The sequence below is a fragment of the Anomaloglossus baeobatrachus genome, chromosome 4, assembly GCF_048569485.1.
Source record: "Anomaloglossus baeobatrachus isolate aAnoBae1 chromosome 4, aAnoBae1.hap1, whole genome shotgun sequence".
Lineage (NCBI taxonomy): Eukaryota > Metazoa > Chordata > Amphibia > Anura > Aromobatidae > Anomaloglossus > Anomaloglossus baeobatrachus.
The window spans coordinates 695,690,994-695,712,860 of NC_134356.1; the positions used below are offsets into that span (position 1 = coordinate 695,690,994).

At 46.5% G+C, this 21,867-nt stretch overlaps 1 protein-coding gene across 1 annotated transcript in view; it reads right to left on the minus strand.

Moving 5' to 3' along the window:
- LOC142302171 (NXPE family member 3-like) overlaps nucleotides 1-21,867 on the minus strand; it is a 162,882-nt gene that overhangs the window by 69,166 nt on the left and 71,849 nt on the right. Inside the window, exon 3 of the mRNA XM_075343254.1 lies at nucleotides 19,564-19,637. Within this exon, the coding sequence (XP_075199369.1) occupies nucleotides 19,564-19,637 (74 nt within the window). The remainder of the gene's footprint in view (nucleotides 1-19,563; nucleotides 19,638-21,867) is intronic.

Sequence of the window (21,867 nt, forward strand, 5' to 3'; positions counted from 1 at the left end):
GTCCACGCTGTGTTTGTGGCATAGAGGTGCTACCCGTTCTTTCTTCCTCTGACATCTCCCCCCAACTTCTTTCAACTGAAATTTGACCAAGGTCTCCCTCATCCTCTGAGTCTTCCATGACCATGGACAGTTCGTCCTCCATTTCTTCATGTTCTCCTGCACCTTCCTCAACATTTTGCTTGCTACCATGCACCCTTGTTGATCCCTGTCCCCCATGGTCCCATGCCTGCCGCGTTGGTGATGATAAACAGCTGGACCTTGGTGATGTTGTTGTGTCTTGCTCATATGAATCCTCCTGTAGTTCCTCCCCTTCCTGTTGTCCCACCCCCTGACTCCGAATAGTGTTTAGCGTGTGCTCCAGCATGTAAATGACTGGAATTGTCATGCTGATAATGGCATTGTCAGCACTAAACATATTCGTCGCCATGTCGAAACTGTGCAGAAGGGTGCATAGGTCCTTGATCTGAGACCACTCCATCAGGGTGATCTGCCCGACCTCTGCATCTCGTTGGCCCAGGCTATACGTCATGACGTATTGCACCAGGGCTCGGAGGTGCTGCCACAGTCGCTGTAACATGTGGAGAGTCGAATTCCAGTGTGTCGGCACATCGCATTTCAGGCGATGAACCGGCAGGCCGAAAGACTTCTGGAGCGATGCAAGTCGCTCAGCTGCGGCGGTTGAACGGCGGAAGTGAGCAGACAGTTTTCGTGCCCTGGTCAGAAGGCCATCTAGGCCGGGATAGTGTGTTAAAAATTGCTGGACAACAAGGTTCAACACGTGAGCCATACAAGGCACATGTGTCACCTTGCCCAGGTGAAGGGCCGCACCCAGGTTTGCAGCATTGTCGCACACGGCCTTACCAGGCTGCAGGTTGAGTGGAGACAACCATTTATTAAACTCAGTCTCCAGAGCTGCCCACAACTCATCCGCTGTGTGACTCCTATTTCCAAGACATGTCAAGCTAAAGACCACCTGATGCCGTTGCGCTCTGCTGCCAGCATAGTAATGAGGGGTGCGTGATTCCTTCTGCGCAGTGCGAACGCTGGTGGCCTGACCAGGCAGGCTTGGGGCGGAGGTGGAGGACTCAGATGAGGTGGAGGAGGCAGAAGCAGTGGCAGAACTTGGATAGACAGAGGATTGACACACAAGTCGTGGGGACGGCAAGACTTGTGCAGCAGACCCTTCACCAACTATCACCATAGTTACCCAGTGCCCAGTCAGCGACATGTAACGTCCCTGACAATGCTTACTGGTCCAAGTATCGGTGGTGAAATGCACCCGTTCACACACAGAGTTTCTCAAGGAAGCGGTGATGTTGTGTGCGACATGCTGGTGTAGCGCGGGCACACCTTTATTAGAGAAGTAGTGGCGACTGGGCATCTGGTACTGGGGCACATCGACAGACATAAGGTCTCTAAAATCCTGTGTGTCCACCAGGCGGAAAGGCAGCATTTCGGTAGCCAAGAGCTTACAGAAGGATAAAGTCAACCTCTTAGTTTTGTCATGGGTCGCAGGAAATTACCTTTTATTTGTCCACATCTAAGGGACAGAGATCTGGCTGCTGTGTGTAGACGGTGTTGAGTAGGGTTTCCCTGGAAAAATGCAGCTTTGTGAGGAAAGTGCAGGCGTAGACATGATGTTGCCTTCATCCAACGTTGGTGCTATCGATGTCTGAGAGAGCTGTACACACGTACTTGTTTCCCCTTCCAAACCAACTGACGACCTACCAAGCAAACTGCCTGTTGCGGTTACAGTGGTGGAAAACCAGGTGTGACAGCTGTCCCCACAGTCCTAGAAGATGAAGAGCGCGCGGATGCACTGGAAGGTGCAGGCGGTGGATGGTTTGCTCCGCTAGGCCGCATTGAAGCACGGTGAGCTTCCCACTGGGACATATGATATTTATTCATGTGACGATTCATGGAAGAAGTTGTCAAACTGCTGAGGTTTTGCCCTCTACTAACAGAATCATGACAAATTTTACAGATCACATAATTTGGGTGATCTTTTGCTATGTCAAAAAAGGACAAGGCTAGGCAAGGCTTAGAGGGCATGTGACCTGCTGATCCACCCCGACTAGTGCTCAGAGGCAGAGTGGTGGCAGAGGATGCAGTTGTAGACGTGCTACCAGTACTCCTACTCTGTCCAGAAAGGCGCAAGGTAACTTCGTCGTCGGTTGCATCCTCCTCCACCGCCTCTTTTGACCTACTCGAGTGCCTGACTGTGGGTTGACAGTAGGTGGAATCTGGAACTTCCTCATCAATTGTTGTGTTTGCACTCCCCTCACCCTCAGACCGAGCCTCTTCTTTCCCTGACTGAATATTTAAGTTGTCATCCCAATTTGGTATCTGCGTCTCATCGTCATCAGTATGTTCCTCGTTGTCTGTAACAACAGGTGTTACAGTTTGTGAAAAAGGGTCAACATTATGCTCAGAAACTTGGTCCTCACGGCCTGAATCTGAGTCACAAAGGTTCTGGGCATCACTGCAGACCATTTCCTGGTCTGTACTCACTGTAGCTTGGGAGAAGACCTCTGATTCCCAGGCTATAGTGTGACTGAACAGCTCTGCAGACTCAGCCATCTCAGTTCCACCATACTGTGCAGGGCGGATGGAGACTTCAGAGCTGTGAGAATGCAAGTGTGATTGGGCTGACAACTCAGAGGACTGGTGTTTTTTGGATGCGGTAGTTGAGGTGGCGGAGAGGGCACTTGTTGGACCACTTGAGATCCATTCAAGCATTTTACTTTTTTGGCCATCATCTACCTTTGTTCCAGTTGTTCGTGTCCAAAAAAAAGGAAGCACATCGGATTGTCCACGGTAAGTAGTAGACATCTTACTTTTGCTGGAAGATGGTCTATCTTCAGCAGATGTTAATGGAGCTTTGCCACCTTCCCCACGGACAAACCCTTTTTTTCCTTTTCCAACACGCCTCTTCCCCTTTCCACCAGCATCTGTCATTTTGCCACTCATTTTGATTGCGACAAAATTGTGCACTTAAAATGTGGTAGTAAAAATTGAGAGGTGGTGTAGATTGCAGCGGTGGTCTAGCTTTATTAACAGCAGAATAATAAAGAATAAATATCCCTGATAATGCAACTACGACCCTTAAACTGGCAGCAGTGTTTGCTAGTATAATGGCTTAGTAACAATGAGTTTGAGTGTGCAATGCAGGCAGAGGTGCTGCAAATATCTTTGCACTAGTGGGACAATACAGAAGTCCAACAGCCTTGTTTAGGATGCCACTAAGTTTCCTCAGTGTTTGCTAGTATAAAGGCTTAGTAACAATGAGTTTGAGTGTGCAATGCAAGCAGACGTGCTGCACATATCTTTGCACTAGTGGGACAATACAAAAGTCCAACAGCCACGTTTAGGATGCCACTAAGTTTCCTCAGTGTTTGCTAGTATAATGGCTTAGTAACAATGAATTTGAGTGTGCAATGCAGGCAGACGTGATGCAAATATCTTTGCACTAGTGGGACAATACAGAAGTCCAACAGCCACGTTTAGGATGCCACTAAGTTTACTCAGTGTTTGCTAGTATAATGGCTTAGTAGCAATGAGCTTGAGTGTGCAAAGGGCAGGAGGGTACAGTGGCAGGGTTGTGGGTCTCTGGGTAGAGGAAAGGAAGCCTCCATTTCTATCCCTCCTAATGGGGAAATGCAGCGACGAAATCCCTGACCTTAGCTAAACAGACGCTGTCATCTTGTGTAGCTGTTAAAATCTGTTTTCACTGCCCTGACTGTCACCTATGGCTCTGATCCTGCCGGTATTAGCCCTTAGAAGGGCTGAAAGAAACTTCTATCCCTATTCTGTATAGCGCTGTGTATAGAGCGTACACAGCAGTATCGGAGACAGGAGCTACGCCAGCGGTGACTGACACCCAGACGCAGAAGAGATAATGGCGTCCGGATGGGCAGATACTCATTTTTATAATGCAGGGACATGTGACATGGACATCCTATCACACATGCCGTTGCTTCTCTGGCTAAAAGTCCACTTAGCTGTGTGTGTGTCTGGGATTGGCTGACATGCTGGCCCGCCCCACTACACGCGCGCACTTAGGGAAGGAAGACAAGGAAAAAAAAAAATGGCGATCGCCATTATCCATACAGCAGTGATCTGAATGCGCTGTTCCCGCACACTATACGCTGAAATTTCATAATAGTGTGAGTCACAGAGTCACTTACACTATTACAGCGGAAAGCCATCTAGGAATTAGCTTGTCTTTTTGCTGCTAGAACCGTTCTCGAACATATCTAGAACTATCGAGCTTTAGCAAAAAGCTCGAGTTCTAGTTCGATCTAGAACAGCCCCAAAATCACTCGAGCCGTGAACTGGAGAACCTCGAACCGCGAACCGCGCTCAACTCTACTGGACAGACGCGTGCGCTTATCTGTCAGCACATACCCAGCAGCAACGATCACCGCATACCGGAGAGATGCACTGACAGGACCTAGCATGACGTCTAGCCATGTGACCAGTCTGTAGCCAATGAGATAATACACACGTGACTGGTCACATGCTATGACGACATCACGGAAGGTCTTCTCATCAGTGCTGATTACCGGGAGGATGCAGTGATGATCGGAAGGAGAAATGGCGGGGACCTGTAAGTGTAATGGCAATGTTTATTAATTGTATGTGTACATGTATAATGTGTTTGTATGTGCTTTTGTTTGCCTGCCTTTGTTTTCAATGGGGTTCGAAGGTGTTCGTCGAATGTTCGTCGAACGTTCGCCGAACACACCCACCTTTCCACGAACCGAACCAAACTCGAACACTAGAGGGGTGGCTCAACACTACAAAAGAAGTGGTTTACTGCACTTTTTAAGGGAACAGCTGAATCCAGCCGGCCCTCTATGATAAAGGTGGGGGCAACATAGATGCAGAATACCGATAAGCCAACCACTCTCAGCCTACAATATCATGGAGGGGGTGGCTGCTGGTATTAAACATGCCCTTATATAGTGCTGGGAAGCCTGCCTGATCTAATTGTATGGGCATCATCAATTGGCTGTAAGACAGACACTGTGCATTTTACATAGCTGTGTGATTGGTGCCCTATGCAAACCTCATTAGTGTGCATGTTTAATGCCAGCAACCACCCCCTCCATGATATTGTAGGCTGAGTGGTTGTCTCATCGGTATTCTGCACCTGTTTTGCCCCCTCCTTTATGGAAGCCAGCTGCATCCTGCTAGTGCATTTTCTGCTTGACCTGTTGGCTAATGGCTGTTTTTGGTGAGTTTTTTTGACTTGATATTGGAACAGTCGGATCATAGGCCAAAAAGAGTCCACAGTCAGCGATGGGCGAACCCCCCTATATTCGTGTTTGGGATCCTCGCCTGAACATTTTGTTAAGTTCAAGTTCGGGTTCTGAGTTAACGCGAACTTGCATGTTAACACTGAACTTGGACTTTACAGTTATGTGATGAGGCGGGGGAGGCTATAAAATAAAGAATATAGTTAATAATAAACATTGTCATTATACTTTCAGCTCCCGCGAAGCGTGCTGCAGACTCTGTTTCTCGGCCACTTCTTCTTTCAGATGCGATCATTGCTGTACCCCCGGGTAAACCCCACTGGCTTACAGGACCTTCCATAACGTCATAGCCCTGTGACCAGTCTGGTGTGAATGTACAGACATTGGCTTACAGACTGGTTACATGGCTTTGACATCATGGAAGGTCCTTTAACCCACAAGGTAACAACATTCCCACCAGACTGGTAACATGGCTTTGATGTCATGGAAGATCCTGTAAGTCAGATGTAGCAGAGCTGAAGATGCTCTCCTGCTACTCCAACAGCCAATCACAGACTCCCATTCTGCGTGACAGCGTCAGTGATGTTGGGTCCCTCATACATTTTTGATTCTCAGCGCAGATAAAGCGGATGACTATGGGCTGCCACTCCCATCTGCCTGGTTTTACCTTGGCTGGCAATCAAAATACAGGAATCCCATTAATTTTTTTAATTATTTAAAAAAAATAAATACATAAATAAAAAGAAAAATGTGTGAGCTTCTGCCATTTTTTGACTGCAAGTCAGGAAAAGCCAGGCAGCTGGTAGCTGGGATTGTCAGCATGGTAAGGTCCAAGCGTTATGGGCCCCCCATGCTAAAAACCACAGCCCACCGCCGCCTCTCAAAATGGCGTATTATTTCTTAGCACCATTTTCAGGTGCTTTATCAGGCTCATCCAGCGGCCCTGATGGCAGTGGCACGCTTGGTAATAAAGGGGTTAATACCAGCTTTGTATTCTCAGCTGGTTCTAAGCCCGAAATTCATGGTGTCACGCCAAATTAGACATGGCCACCATGAATTTCTAGTAAACAGTAAAGATAAAAACACAACAAATATTTTTTTTTATTAGACATAAAAAAAAAACATTTAGAGACTCCAGATTTATTATAAAAAAATTGTAGTCCCACGTATTCCAGAGGTAGAGCAATGTCAGTTCTGCTTCATCTCTCTGTACAGACAAATGTCTATACAGAGCGAGAAGCAGAGAGAGCCATGTCAGCTCTACTTCATCACTCTGTACAGACAAGTGTCTCTACAGAGCGAGAAGCAGGGAGAGCAATGTCATCTCTGCTTCATCACTCTGTACAGACAAGTGTTGATACAGAGCGAGAAGCAGAGAGAGCCATGTCAGCTCTGCTTCATCACTCTGTACAGACAAGTGTTGATACAGAGTGAGAAGCAAGGAGAGCAATGTCAGCTCTGCTACATCACTCTGTACAGACAAGTGTTTCTGCAGAGCAACAAGCAGGCAGGAAGATCAATGTCAGCTCTGCTTCATCACTCTGTACAGACAAGTGTCGATACAGAGCGAGAAGCAGGTAGAGCAATGTCAGCTCTGCTTCATCGCTCTGTGAAGACAAGTGTCTCTACAGAGAGAGAAGCAGGCTGATACTGAAGGTATGATCCCACTTGCATATGACACCTATGAGTGTCGCATTGCATCACCCTGCACGGCCTGACACTCTCCTACCAGGAGCGCCTCAGCTGCATGGAAATACATGCAGCTGACCCGCTCCTGTCGGAAGAGTATGCGCCGTGCTAGGTGATGCGTTGCAATACACGCACAGTGACTGTCAAAGTTCAATCGAGTCCATGAGCTATGGACATGGGTGAACCCTGACATTATTGCGAACATGGCCAAAAAGAGCCAAAGATTGCCGAGTGATGAGCAGTGCAATGAATATCTGCCGGAAGTTAACAATACCTTTCATGATGTCATAGCCATTTGACCAGTAAGTATCATACCTTCTGTAAGTAAACCAGGCCGCAGCCAATAAGGTAGGGGTAGTAGTCAGAAAAAACATAGATTTATCCCCGTTAAAAAATAACTTTTAATAATACCATCAAAAAGGTCAAAGACCAAAAAACCACAATAACAAACAAACACAGTAAATGCAGGATGTATAATAACAAATGCTAGACAAGAGAAGGGTGTAAATTTACCCTATAAAGCCCTACTCAGACTCTCGCTACCTAGCAATGAAGGGTATGACGCCCTAGAAAGTGGCGCCCCCATTCACCGACGGGAGACCCTGAATGACCCTATAAAGCCCTGCAAAGGCCAAAACTAACATCAAACAATTAAATAAACAACTTCATCAGGCTAAGATGGAGACATCAAAAACACTTATCTGAGGATGTCCGAAGACAAAGTCCCGACACGTTTCTTAGGGTACCAGAATAATGGTGCATGAGGTATCACCCTTATGCACCATCGTTCTGGTACCCTAGGGAGGCGCCTGCATTGGCGGTTTACCCCGTGGGTCTGTTCCCTGATGAACCCCTGGCATCTTTGGGAGGAAATGTGTCAATTTATATAGGGTCAATTTACTCCCTTCTCCCGCCAAGTATTTGTTATTATACACCCTGCATTTACCGTTTCTTATTGTGGTGTTGTGGTCTTTGACGTTTTAATGGGTACAGCAATGATCGTATACAGAAGCAGAAGTGGCCGGGAGACAGAGCCTAAAGGACGCGTCGTGGGACCTGTAAGTATAATCATATTGTTTTTAATAATGTGCTCCTTTTTTACAGCCCCTGGACCTGAACTGCACCTGAAGTATAACACAAGTTTCCCAGGAAAGCTCGTGTTCGGGATCGTGTGCACAAACACTATGTGTCTGGTACAGACCCCGAACTTTACAGTTCGGTTCCCCCATCACTGTCCACAGTGCTTCCATCTGCATCATTATAATCTTCTGTCTGGGGTCTGTCTGAATCACGTATTTCAGAGATTTACATGGACACCCTGATGTAAGCGCTCAGTATAGAGCAGAGGGTAAATGTGAGACGAACCTTACTGCAAACTTTGGGAGGGAGACTAAATAAATAATTACCTTGCGGTTTAAGTCATTAGCTTTATTCTTTGTGTCAGGGTTATTCTAGAGATACCAGCTTTAGATTGTTTTTTATGTTTGGCTTCTATCACACACTAAAGAACACTTTTTTATTTTTACAAAAAAACCCTTTTTGTATTATCATATTTTTAGAGCTATCATTTTTGTATACCGTATATGCCGGCGTATAAGACGACTGGGCGTATAAGACGACCCCCAACTTCTGCCCTAAAAATATAGAATTTGGGATATACTCACTGTATAAGACTACCCCGCTCCCAAATGAAAAAAAAGTCTGCTTTGATTGCAACATGTTAATTTTAATTCCGCGAGAGCCGTACAATATGTTTTTAAAGGGCCATTGACAGATCAATCGCTCCAATGTTCACTTAGTACAGCAAGGAATGCTCCTCCCTGCTGTATAAAGCCACAACTGGACTGAAACAATGGTACTACACTCTGCTACAAACAGACACACACAACTCTGCTACAAACAGACAAACACACACAACTCTGCTACAAACAAACACACACAACTCTGCTACATACAGACAAACACACACAACTCTGCTACATACAGACAAACACACACACACAACTCTGCTACATACAGACAAACACATACAACTCTGCTACATACAGACAAACACATACAACTCTGCTACATACAGAAAAACACACACAACTCTGCTACATACAGACAAACACACACAACTCTGCTACATACAGACAAACACACACAACTCTGCTACATACAGACAAACACACACACACAACTCTGCTACATACAGACAAACACATACAACTCTGCTACATACAGACAAACACATACAACTCTGCTACATACAGACAAACACATACAACTCTGCTACATACAGACAAACACATACAACTCTGCTACATACAGACAAACACACAACTCTGCTACATACAGACAAACACATACAACTCTGCTACATACAGACAAACACATACAACTCTGCTACATACAGACAAACACATACAACTCTGCTACATACAGACAAATACACACAACTCTGCTGCTCTGTGGGGCCTGCACCCGCGGCTCGGCGGGTACAGCACCCGCGGCATCGGCGGGGGGGGGATTGGCAGGGCATACATCTGGGGGGTTAGAAGCAGCTCACCGGGGCCCATAATGGGGAGGCGGGGAGGGCATTTACCCGATTAGGTCACGGTGGAGAGGGGGCCCACACAGCGCCGGACAGAAGCTCGCCTCCTTCATCTGTGGGACTGAGAAGGCGGTAGCTCCGCCCACAGATGAAATTCAAAACAGGATGTCTGCGCGCCTTAAAGTGACGGCGCCGCAGATTGCTGCCGAGGACTGCGGTCCCCGGAACTCGGCCGGGGGCAGCAGAACTATAAAGGCGAGTGGGCCCCGGCCAAGGGACAGGAGAACTGACGAGGCCGAGTGGGCCCCCCCGGCTCTCCAGGGCCCCGGCATTTGCCCATAGACAGGTAGGAGCCCTGTCTGCGAGCCAGATACGGCCATCAAAAGAGCCATATCTGGCTCGCGAGCCATAGGTTCCCGACCCCTGCTGTATGATATATACCGTATTTTTCGCTTTATAAGACGCACCTGATTATAAGACGCACCCCCAAATTTGGTGAAGGAAAAGAGAATTTTTTTTTTTTAATGTTAAATGGGGTCCATCTTATAATGCCAGTGTCCCTCTAACAAATCATATAGGGTATATGTCCCTCATAGCCCCCCATCCTAAAATTAGTCCCCTTAATCTGGATATGGCCCCCTTATATTGAATATAGCCCCCTTGTGATGGCACACGTTCCCCTGTGCTGCCTATGGTCCCCTATGGATTGCACACGTTCCCGTGTTAGATAACGCCCCCATGCTGCTGCCCATGGCCCCTATAGATCGCACAAGTCCCCCTGTGTTAGATATCGCCCCCATAGTGCTGCCCATGGCTCCTATATAGATCGCACAAGTCCCCCTGTGTTAGATATCTCCCCCATAGTGCTGCCCATGGTCCCTATAGATCGCACAAGTCCCCCTGTGTTACATATCGCCCCCTTAGTGCTGCCCATGGCTCCTATATAGATCGCACAAGTCCCCCTGTGTTAGATATCGCCCCCATAGTGCTGCCCATGGCTCCTATATAGATCGCACAAGTCCCCCTGTGTTAGATATCGCCCCCATAGTGCTGCCCATGGTCCCTATAGATCGCACAAGTCCCCCTGTGTTAGATATCGCCCCCATAGTGCGGCCCATGGCTCCTATATAGATCGCACAAGTCCCCCTGTGTTAGATATCTCCCCCATAGTGCTGCCCATGGTCCCTATAGATCGCACAAGTCCCCCTGTGTTACATATCGCCCCCATAGTGCTACCCATGGCCCCTATATAGATCGCACAAGTCCCCCTGTGTCAGATATCGCCCCCATAGTGCTGCCCATGGTCCCTATAGATCGCACAAGTCCCCCTGTGTTAGATATCACCCCCATAATGCTGCCCATGGCCCCTATATAGATCGCACAAGTCCCCCTGTGTTAGATATCTCCCCCATAGTGCTGCCCATGGTCCCTATATAGATCGCACAAGTCCCCCTGTGTTAGATATTGCCCCCATAGTGCTGCCCATGGCCCCTATATATCGCACAAGTCCCCCTGTGTTAGATATCGCCCCCATAGTGCTGCCCATGGCCCCTATATAGATCTCACAAGTCCCCCTGTGTCAGATATGGCCCTCATAGTGCTGCCCATGGCCCCTATAGATCGCACAAGTCCCCCTGTGTTAGATATCGCCCCCATAGTGCTGCCCATGGCCCCTATATAGATCGCACAAGTCCCCCTGTGTTAGATATCGCCCCCATAGTGCTGCCCATGGCCCCTATATAGATCTCACAAGTCCCCCTGTGTCAGATATGGCCCCCATAGTGCTGCCCATGGCCCCTATAGATCGCACAAGTCCCCCTGTGTTAGATATCGCCCCCATAGTGCTGCCCATGGCCCCTATAGATCGCACAAGTCCCCCTGTGTTAGATATCGCCCCCATAGTGCTGCCCATGGCCCCTATATAGATCGCACAAGTCCCCCTGTGTTAGATATCGCCCCCATAGTGCTGCCCATGGCCCCTATATAGATCGCACAAGTCCCCCTGTGCCAGATATGGCCCCCATAGTGCTGCCCATGGCCCCTATAGATTGCACAAGTCCCCCTGTGTTAGATATCGCCCCCATAGTGCTGCCCATGGTCCCTATATAGATCGCACAAGTCCCCCTGTGTCAGATATCGCCCCCATAGTGCTGCCCATGGTCCCTATAGATCGCACAAGTCCCCCTGTGTCAGATATCGCCCCCATAGTGCTGCCCATGGCCCCTATATAGATCGCACAAGTCCCCCTGTGTCAGATATGGCCCCCATAGTGCTGCCCATGGCCCCTATAGATTGCACAAGTCCCCCTGTGTTAGATATCGCCCCCATAGTGCTGCCCATGGCCCCTATAGATTGCACAAGTCCCCCTGTGTTAGATATCGCCCCCATAGTGCTGCCCATGGTCCTTATATAGATCGCACAAGTCCCCCTGTGTCAGATATGGCCCCCATAGTGCTGCCCATGACCCCTATAGATCGCACAAGTCCCCCTGTGTCAGATATGGCCCCTAGGCTGCTGCCCATAGTAAAATAAAACCCTCTTTCCTTACCTCCTCCAGCGCTGAGCTCCCTCCTGTCTGGCTCCGTGCTTCTGTTCTTCCACTTTCTGGTTGTCAGTGCGGTCATGTGATCGGCACAGCAGGCTGAGCTCTCTGCCTGATCACAGTGGAAGCAGGGACACGGGGAGAAACGCTGCAGGGGTAAGCGCAGCAGCCTGGGGGCCAAATCTAACACAGGGGGGGCATGTGCGATCACACTGGGACGCAGGCTCATATAATATGCACCGCTCACCAGCCCCTCACTGCGTGCGATTTCAGCACCATTGGAGATGGACAGCGGCTGTGCATATTATATGAGCGGGTGCAGGAGATCAAAGGCTGCGTTCCCCTGTGCTCCAGAGCTGCTGCCCCCACCTCCCCTGGACGCTGCAGTGTACATATATATATACACACACACCCCCCCCCCGTATATCCGGCGTATAAGACGACCCCCCACTGTAGCCATTATTTTAAGGGGGTAAAAGTCGTCTTATACGCCAGTATATATATATCTATCTATCTTATACGCCAGTATATATATCTGCCAACAGTCATTTGAGGGCTTGTTTTTTGCGGGATGAGTTGACAGGTTTTTCGGTAGCATTTTCGGGCCACATATTTTTTTATTTTTTTCTATTCTGATTTTTAGGATGCAGAATGAGCAAAGACCTTCAATCCAGAAATGTTTTTTTAAGGGGGATTTTTATACCGTGTACTTTTTGTTAAAAGTGTTAAGACAGCTTTATTCTTCGGGACAGTACGATTACAATGATACCACGTTTATACATTTTTTATGCTTTACCACTTTACACAATAAAAACTATTTGACAGTAAAAGTATTGCTTTTGCATTACAATGCTCCAAATGCTATACATTTTTTACTGATGGAACTGTATAGGCTGTTTTTTTGTGGGACAAGATGACGTTTACAGTTATTGCATTGTTATTTATGTTCGTCTTTTTGATTGCATTTTAGACCACTTTTATTTCAGAGTTTTCATAACAAATTCATAGGTTTTTGCAACATTTTCCATCATCTTTTTTCTTTTGTTTACTGCATGTTAAATAGCGTGACAGTTTAATATATTGTGTCAAATATGTGTACTTTATTAGTTTATTTATAACTTTAAATGAATATTTTTACTGGTGTCATTTTTTATTCTTTTTTTAGGGGAGGTAATAATTTTAACATTTTTCGTTGACTTTTTTTATTTAGTCTATCTATGACACTTTTTAACTTTTATTCTTCTGATCACTGGTCTCATGTACTGCAATACACGAGACCTGTCAGATTACTCTGACAGAACACCTGTTAGACCCTGTATATGGCTGAGTCTAAAGGGCTTTGTGAAGATGTAATTTACCCTCTCACTGTATATGCTGTGATACTATGTCATGATATGCATATTTCCCTGGTTGTATTAGTTGTAATTCATGTATTTCCTTGGGGGAGCTTCTGGTCTCAATGTGTCTCTCTCATACAATTGCAGTCTTGGCATCTAATGTGATTATGTAAATAGCCTGTCCTCTTCTTTCCAGAGTTGTGTATCTAATCTGTAATTGCATTGGCCAGTGAAGGAATAGTCATTGTTCTTTACAGCAGGGGATCCCTTCATCTACTGTGGCTGGCAGACATATTGGAGCCCTGTGATGGACCAAACTATTGATGATAGGATGTGTGACCCCTACCCCCTGAACAAACATGGTGGGCTGGTCAAGCAGCCCAGACAATGCATTTCCCTTTTTGTAACTTCAGAGTGAGCTGAAACTTGAAGAGAGCAGGAGCCCCAGCCTGGGTGGCTGTGGACACGGACGGAGCTAGGCCTGTGTGGCGGCCCGTGGGATTGTGTGGAACTCTTTGGACTACTGTAAGGACGATTGCTTTGTTATCCGGTCCGAGGATTGTCGGGAAGGGCCCCCAAATCTGTTTTACGTGGACTTATCGTGTGCTGTTCCAGTGTTCTTGTGAATAAACCTGTTGGATTGTCCCTCGGCCTCGTCCATCCTTTGCTCTCTTGTACACCCCCGTCACAAACTGGTTGGCAGCGGTGGGATCAGAGCAGAAGGAATGGAGGACAATGGCTCAACATCAGGAACCAGCACTGCAGAGTACAAGACCTGGACTTTGGGGAGCCTGCAATCAAAGGCCCGTGAAGTAGGAGTTCGTTTCAAAGGACTCTCCAAGGAGCAGCTGATTGAGGCGCTAGAAGGAGTCTGCTTGCAAAATGACGTGGAGGAAGGATCCTCACAGCAAACGGAAGAAAGACGGCAGCCGGAGGTGAATACCCAAAAAAGTCAATGGGTTGTGTGGTACAAGGAGGAGATGGCACTGCTTGGAGATGAGGCCACCATAGAAGATAAGAGGGAGGCCATGCGTGGAGCTAAAGAGAAGGAGCGCAGGATGGAGGAGATGGCACTGCTGGATAAGGAGCTCGCTGTGGAAGCCGCGAGAGGTTCCAGACAGACTGTAACCCCAGCACCCATCATGAGGGAACTTCCCAGGGTGTTCCGCAAAGACTTTAAGCCGTTTAATGAGGCTGCAGGCGACATTGAGGGCTTCTTCCAGGACTTTGAGCATCAGTGTCGATTAATGGAAGTCCCGGACAGGGAGCGTGTCCGGCATCTGGTTGGGCTCCTAGAGGGGGGAGCTGCTGAAGCCTATAGAGCTATGGACCCTCGGTGGAACTGTGAGTATGCGGATATTAAACAGACTATTCTAGAACATTATGCTGTGACCCCAGACACTTACAGGACTCAGTTCCGTGCTTTAGCCTGTGATGGGGAAGTGTCTTTTAAGATATATGCTCATAGACTCAAACAAATATGTAATCGCTGGCTGGAGGCAGAGGAGGCCTTATCTTGGGAGACCTTCCTGCAGGTCATCCTAAAAGAACAATTCTTTGCCCAGTGCCCCGCTGAGATCCGGGAATGGGTGCGTGAGAGAAAACCAGCGACAGTGGAGGAAGCTGCTGCTCTCGCTGATGAGGCTCTCACCATCAAGCCTCAGTGGAGGGTTCTGTTGGAGGATGGAGAGACGCCTAACAGCTCCACAACACCGGATGCCCCCAGTTATTCTGTCCCCATTGTTCCCCGTTCCTCTAAGCCACCACATGTTGATACCCGTGTTAATGTGCCTCCAGTTGCTTCTACTGCACTTTCTGGAATACGCCAGGGAGAGGAAGTAACAGAGCGCAGGTGTTATGTTTGTAGGCATCCCGGGCATTTGCAGGCCTCATGCCCAGCCAGGCCATGGAGGAATCATCCTCAAACCCCTACAGCACCTTCAGGTGGGAGCCGGCCTCCAAGTTCCCCTACCCCTTACCCAAGAGGACGCCTTGGATGGAGGGAGACCCAGCTCAGATGCTATCAATGTGGACAGCCAGGGCATCGGCAAGTCTCCTGCCCAGCTGTTCAAATGAGGACTGATCCTGCACCCAATCGGATTGTTAATTATTTACAGCCCAGTGCCATGGAGGAAGATGTGGCACCGTTATGTGAGGACTGGCCTAGTGACTCAGCCCCCCATGTTGCACCACCAGGAGTTTACGGGGTGCGACCCGCAGTTATGACGACTTCTGCTCATCGAGGTAAGCACTTGCAGGAGGTTGTGCTGGATGGACAGAGACTTGTTGGATTTTGTGACTCGGGTGCTTTCCTCACAATAGCTGATCCCTGAGTGGTTCGGCATGAGGCAATCCATAGAGGACCTGGGATTGTTATTGAACTGGCTGGTGGACAATGGAGGACTATTCCCATAGCCACTGTGGATCTGAACTTTGGTTTTGGGGTCAGGCGATGTGTGGTTGGGGTGATGGGTGGTCTGCCTGCAGCTGTTCTCCTGGGCAATGATGTGGGAGAGCTACGATGCCAATTTGTGGCTGCATGAAGCCACATGTAAGTAACGCTCTGCCTGTGTGTACTTAACCAGTGACCTGTAGAGGTCCCTAGTACGTACACAAGTTGGGAGGGGGAGGGATTGTGAAGATGTAATTTACCCTCTCACTGTATATGCTGTGATACTATGTCATGATATGTATATTTCCCTGGTTGTATTAGTTGTAATTCATGTATTTTCTTGGGGGAGCTACTGGTCTCAATGTGTCTCTCTCATACAATTGTAGTCTTGGCATCTAATGTGATTATGTAAATAGCCTGTCCTCTTCTTTCCAGAGTTGTGTATCTAATCTGTAATTGCATTGGCCAGTGAAGGAATAGTCATTGTTCTTTACAGCAGGGGATCCCTTCATCTACTGTGGCTGGCAGACATATCAGAGCCCTGTGATGGACCAAACCATTGATGATAGGATGTGTGACCCCTACCCCCTGAACAAACATGGTGGGCTGGTCAAGCAGCACAGACAATGCATTTCCCTTTTTGTAACTTCAGAGTGAGCTGAAACTTGAAGAGAGCAGGAGCCCCAGCCTGGGTGGCTGTGGACACGGACGGAGCTAGGCCTGTGTGGCGGCCCGTGGGATTGTGTGGAACTCTTTGGACTACTGTAAGGACGATTGCTTTGTTATCCGGTCCGAGGATTGTCTGGAAGGGCCCCCGAATCTGTTTTACGTGGACTTATCGTGTGCTGTTCCAGTGTTCTTGTGAATAAACCTGTTGGATCATCCCTCGGCCTCGTCCATCCTTTGCTCTCTTGTACACCCCCGTCACAGGCTTTACACGCAACAATATCACTTATGAGATGTCGTTGGGGTCACGGAATTCGTGACGCACATCTGGCCTCGTTAGTGTCGTCGTTGCGTGTGAAACGTAGAGCGACAGCTAACGATGCAAAATACTTACCAAATCATTGATTGTTGACACGTCGTTCCTTTCCCAAATATCATTGCTGATTTTGGATGCAGGTTGTTCCTCGTTCCTGAGGCAGCACACATTGCCGGGGATGATGAACAACAGCTTACCTGCGTCCTCCGGCAACGAGCTGGGCGTGTCGTTAATTCGGCTGCTCTCCGCCCCTCCGCTTCTATTGATCGCCCGCTATGTGATGTCGCTGTGACACTGCACAAACCTCCCCCTTAGAAAAGATGCTGTTCGCCGGCCACAACGACGTCGCTAGGAAGGTAAGTTCGAGTAACGGGTACTGGCGATTTTGTGCTCCACGGACAGCGATTTGCCCGTGACGGACAAACGACGGGGGCTTGTGCGATCGGCAGCGACAGTGATAGCGATGTTGCTGTGTGTAAAGCGGTCTTAACAGGCCTCCATACCAGGCACATCAGGATATCATTTTTGTCCTCCAGGTGCCATGACCACCATTAGTTTCCACATATCTTAGCTCCATAGAGTGCAACTGTCTCTTTTAGTTACTATATTTCATGTTTAGTTTGCACCTGTTCACATTAGAAAGATAGGAAGTGCCATCAGTCCTTTCTTAGATTACAGAGTTATGCCTTCTGATTTAGCTCCTGCTCTTCAGTCCCAGGCGATTTTAATTCTCCATTTGCAGGTTTCTGTCCACCCATAAATTGTAGTTATTTTTAACCCAAACAGAGGCATTAGTTTGATAGGGATCCAACAGAAATGAGGTCACCTTGCTGCTGGCTGTTGGGCTCACATAAAATCTGGCCAATTTTGTGTGCTGAATATCTCAATTTTTTCATGATCTTTCATAGCAGTAATGCATGTCTATATTCCCATATTTATTGTTCTACATATCTTAGCACTACAGAGTACAACTGTCTACTTTTTGTTAATTTGTTTCATATTCAGTTTGCTCCTCTTCACATTAGAAAGGTAGGATGTGCCATCAGTCTTTTCCTTGGAACCATTAGTTTCCCGTGATTTCTAACCAGGTGTGCCAACGGAGTTGGGAGAGGAAGTTGCTTCCTTCCACAAGCTTCTAAATGCCTCAATCAGCCAGTGGTGGCATGCTTGCTGGTTGTGACTGTGTGTGACGGAGCTCAAATGTCAGTGAAGCTAAACTTCTGCGGTGATCATGCGGGAAGTACCAATATTTTAGCACCTCCTGATGATCACATGCTGTGATCAGTCACTCATATTTACTGACGAGTGATCAGAGAGTGGAGACCGCTGAAAAGGGTCCGATCAGCTGTCAGTGACCACTGGCAGCATGGAGCTGTCACTGTGTATTCTTAATCATGGCTGTGTCCGCAGCACAAAAACATCCATGGGACTTGAGAAGGAAGGATAAAAACTTCAAATTTATTCCATAAGTTTAAAAGGGTAAAAATGAATTCCTCCAATCAACGTGTTTCAGACGCGATCGTACTTAGTAAATGATCATGACTAAGGACGATCGTACCTGAAACGCGTTAATCGGAGGAATTAATTTTTACCCTTTTAAACTTATGGACTTAATTTGCAGTTTTTATCCGTCCTTATCAAGTCCCATGGATGTCTTTGTGCTGTGGACTCACCCATGATTGATCACTCACAGCCTTCCTAGTCCTGCGAGCACCGTCCGGATTCTCCTCCTGGGATTCAATCCTATAGTGGTGAGCTGAAATACACTTTTTTACCTTCATATTGTGTATTCTTAGGTCAATTACATGATGCCTATAGCACGTCATGATGCTGGAACGGACACCGGCTCATAACGTGCTATGGATATAATTACAATTAGGCTATGTTCGCACGTTGCGTTTTTTACCGCGTTTCTGCAGCGTTTTTGGCTGCAGCGTTTTTGCGCTAAAACGCATGCGTTTTTGATTTCCAGCAAAGTCTATGGGAAAAGCAGAAATCCTGTCTGCACTTTGCTTTTTTTTCTGCAGCGTTTAATTTGCATATTTTGGGTCAAAAACCATGCTGAAAAAGAAGCAGCATGTCAGTTGTTTTTGCCATTTCTGCAGCGTTTCCTTAACATTGGAGTCAATAAGAAATGGCAAAAAGCAACCAAAATCACAATTCCTGCGTTTTTCATGCTTTTTACCTGCTTTTCCACTGCGTTTTTGGCTCCAAAAACGCATGCTTTTCTGGCCAAATATTAATGGGTTCTAATGTTCCTTTACACACACACAATAACCGAAAATTTAAATGTAAAAAAATAATAAACTTTAGCTATTTTTCTGTTAAAATGTGCATAACTATTATTATTACATTAAAATTGATAATTTCCCATATAATTTTATTAAAAGTTAATTTTATACTTTTTTTCTCTTTTTTCATTCTTTTTGACTAATTCAACTTTATTTCTCAGTGTCTTGATCTCAAAAACGCATCTGCAGAAACGCAGGTGAAAACGCAGGTAAAAAGCGCTAAAAACGCACTAAAAACGCGGTAAAAACGCATGCGTTTTTAGCGCTAAAAAATGGTCAAAAGCCATTTGGTCAAAAACCAAGGGAAGGAAAACATGCAGAATAAACTGCAGGTACTCCGACGCAACGTGCGGACATAGCCTTAAGGCGTTAAACACCTGAAAGTACTGCTCCTATTTCTTGAAAGATATGATTATTGATTGGGTTCTTGAGGCTGACCCCTATGTTATCACCTATGTCAACTGGTGTTTATTTTCTTTTACATAAATTGATAATGGATAGATGATAGATAGACAGACAGACAGATTATTTACCTTTTGTGAGATTTTTTTGAGGAAGGACACTGAAGGGCTTCATACTTGTGGAAAGTTCTTGATCAATTAGAGCCCTTTTTAAAAGACAAAAAAAAAGTAAAAATGACAATATAATAATATGATAAGGAAAATACGAAGAAAACAGGGTTGTGAGTCCATTTACTCCAAATTAAAGATGATTTAATATTTTATACTGAACCTCCTGGGCTCAATTAATTTTTCCCCATATTTTAGTTTGCAGCAAATTGATAAGTTGTAAATTGCAGTATGGGAAAGCCTTCAATTGCCCTGAAGAAATGTGTGTGACCTGCTGAGTAGTGATGGGCGAACCCGAACTGTAAAGTTCGGGGTCCGTACAGAACATATAGTGTTCGTGCACACGATCCCGAACAAAAGCTTTCTTGGAAGCTCGTATTACAGTTTGGGTCCAGTCCAGGGGCTGTAAAAAAAAAATCACATTATTAAAAAACATTATGATTATACTTACCGCTCCCGCGACGCGTCCTGCAGACTCTGTCTCCTGGCTACTTCTGCTTCCGCATCCGATCATTAATTTCTGGCGGTATTCACTGCACCGCTCGTTACTCAGCAGTCTTCGGCCGTTTTCGGCCGTGTTCGCGATGATGTCAGTGTTCACCCGAGTCAATCAGCCATGGACTTGATTGAACTTTGACTGTCACTGTGCGAGTCTCGCATCGCATCACGTCACGGTGCACACTCTGCTGACAAGAGCGGGTTGGCTGCATGAATTTGCATGCAGCTGAGGTGCTCCTGTCAGGAGAGGGTGCACCGTGCTGGGTGATACCTTGTGAGACTCGCAGGAGTTGTACACAAGTGGAATCATACCCTCACTGTCAGCCTGCCTCTTGCTCTGTATAGACACTGTCTATACAGAGTGCTGAAGCAGAGCTGACATTGCTCTCCAAGCTTCTCGCTCTGTATAGATGCTTGTCTGCACAGAGCGATGAAGCACAGTTAAGATTGCTTAACCTGTGGACTACGTCAGAATATGGATTTTTCCATAATAAAGATGGAGTGTTTCATTTTTTTTCTTTTATTTCTAATAATTTTTTTTTCTGTGTTATGTTTTTTTACTGTTTACTAGAAATTCATGGTGGCCATATCTAATTTGGTGTGACAATATGAATTTCGGGCTTAGTACCAGCTGAGATTACAAAGCTGGTATTAACTCCTTTATTACCCAGCGTAACACCACCATCAGGGCTGCTGGATGAACCAAGAAAAGTGCCGGGAAATGGCGCTAAGCAACAATGCACCATTTCCAGAGTCGGCTGCAGAGAATCCCACCAACAGCAGCCAGGTTTTACCTAACTGGTGATCAAAATACAGCGGGATCCCACGCATTTTTTTTTTTAAATTATTTTTTAAATAATTTTAAAAAATTAATGGGCTTCCCTGTATTTTGATTGGCATCCAAGGTAAAGCCAGGCAGATGTGGGTGGCAGCCCATAGCCGTCTGCTTTATCGGTGCTGAGAATCAAAAATGTTGTGGGGCACTACGTCATTTTTTTTAATGATTTATTTATTTTACAGTACTGTGATGTCAGGCAATCACAGACCCGGCACAGAGAATGGGCGTCTTTTATTGCCACATGCCACATCACATGGTAAGTTACATCATACCTGTTAGGAGCCCGTAAATTCTAGCATGTACCTATGCTTTATGGCTGTGTGCAGTTTCTGCCATATATGAATGTATGAGCTGCATTCAGGTTACTCCAACAGGCAATCACAGACGCCCATTCTCTGTGCTGGGTCTGTGATTGCTTGACATCACAGTACTGTGAAAAAAAAAAATCATTAAAAAAATGACAGTGCTCCGCAGTATTTTTGATTCTCAGCACAGATAAAGCATATGGCTGCGAACTGCCACCCCCATCAGCCTAGCTTTAAATTAGCTGGTAATCAAAATACAGGAAAACCCTTTAATTTTTTTTTTTAATTATTTAAAAAAATAATGCATGGGCTCCTGCTGTGCTTTGATCGCCAGTCAGGTATAACCAGGCAGCTGGGAGCTGGGACTCTCTGCAGCCCGCAGCTGACCATGGAAATGGAGCATTGTTTCTTAGTGCCAGATCCAGAAGCTTTACCCGGCTCATCCAGTGGCCCTGATGGCCATGAATTTCTAGTAAACAATAAAAAAAAAAAATCACAACACATATAAAAATTTTTTCTAAGAAATAAAACAAAAAAACATTTAGAGACTCCATCTTTATTATAAAGAACTCCTAAAGGGTACTTTACACACTGCGACATCGCTAGCGATCTTTCGAGATCGCACAT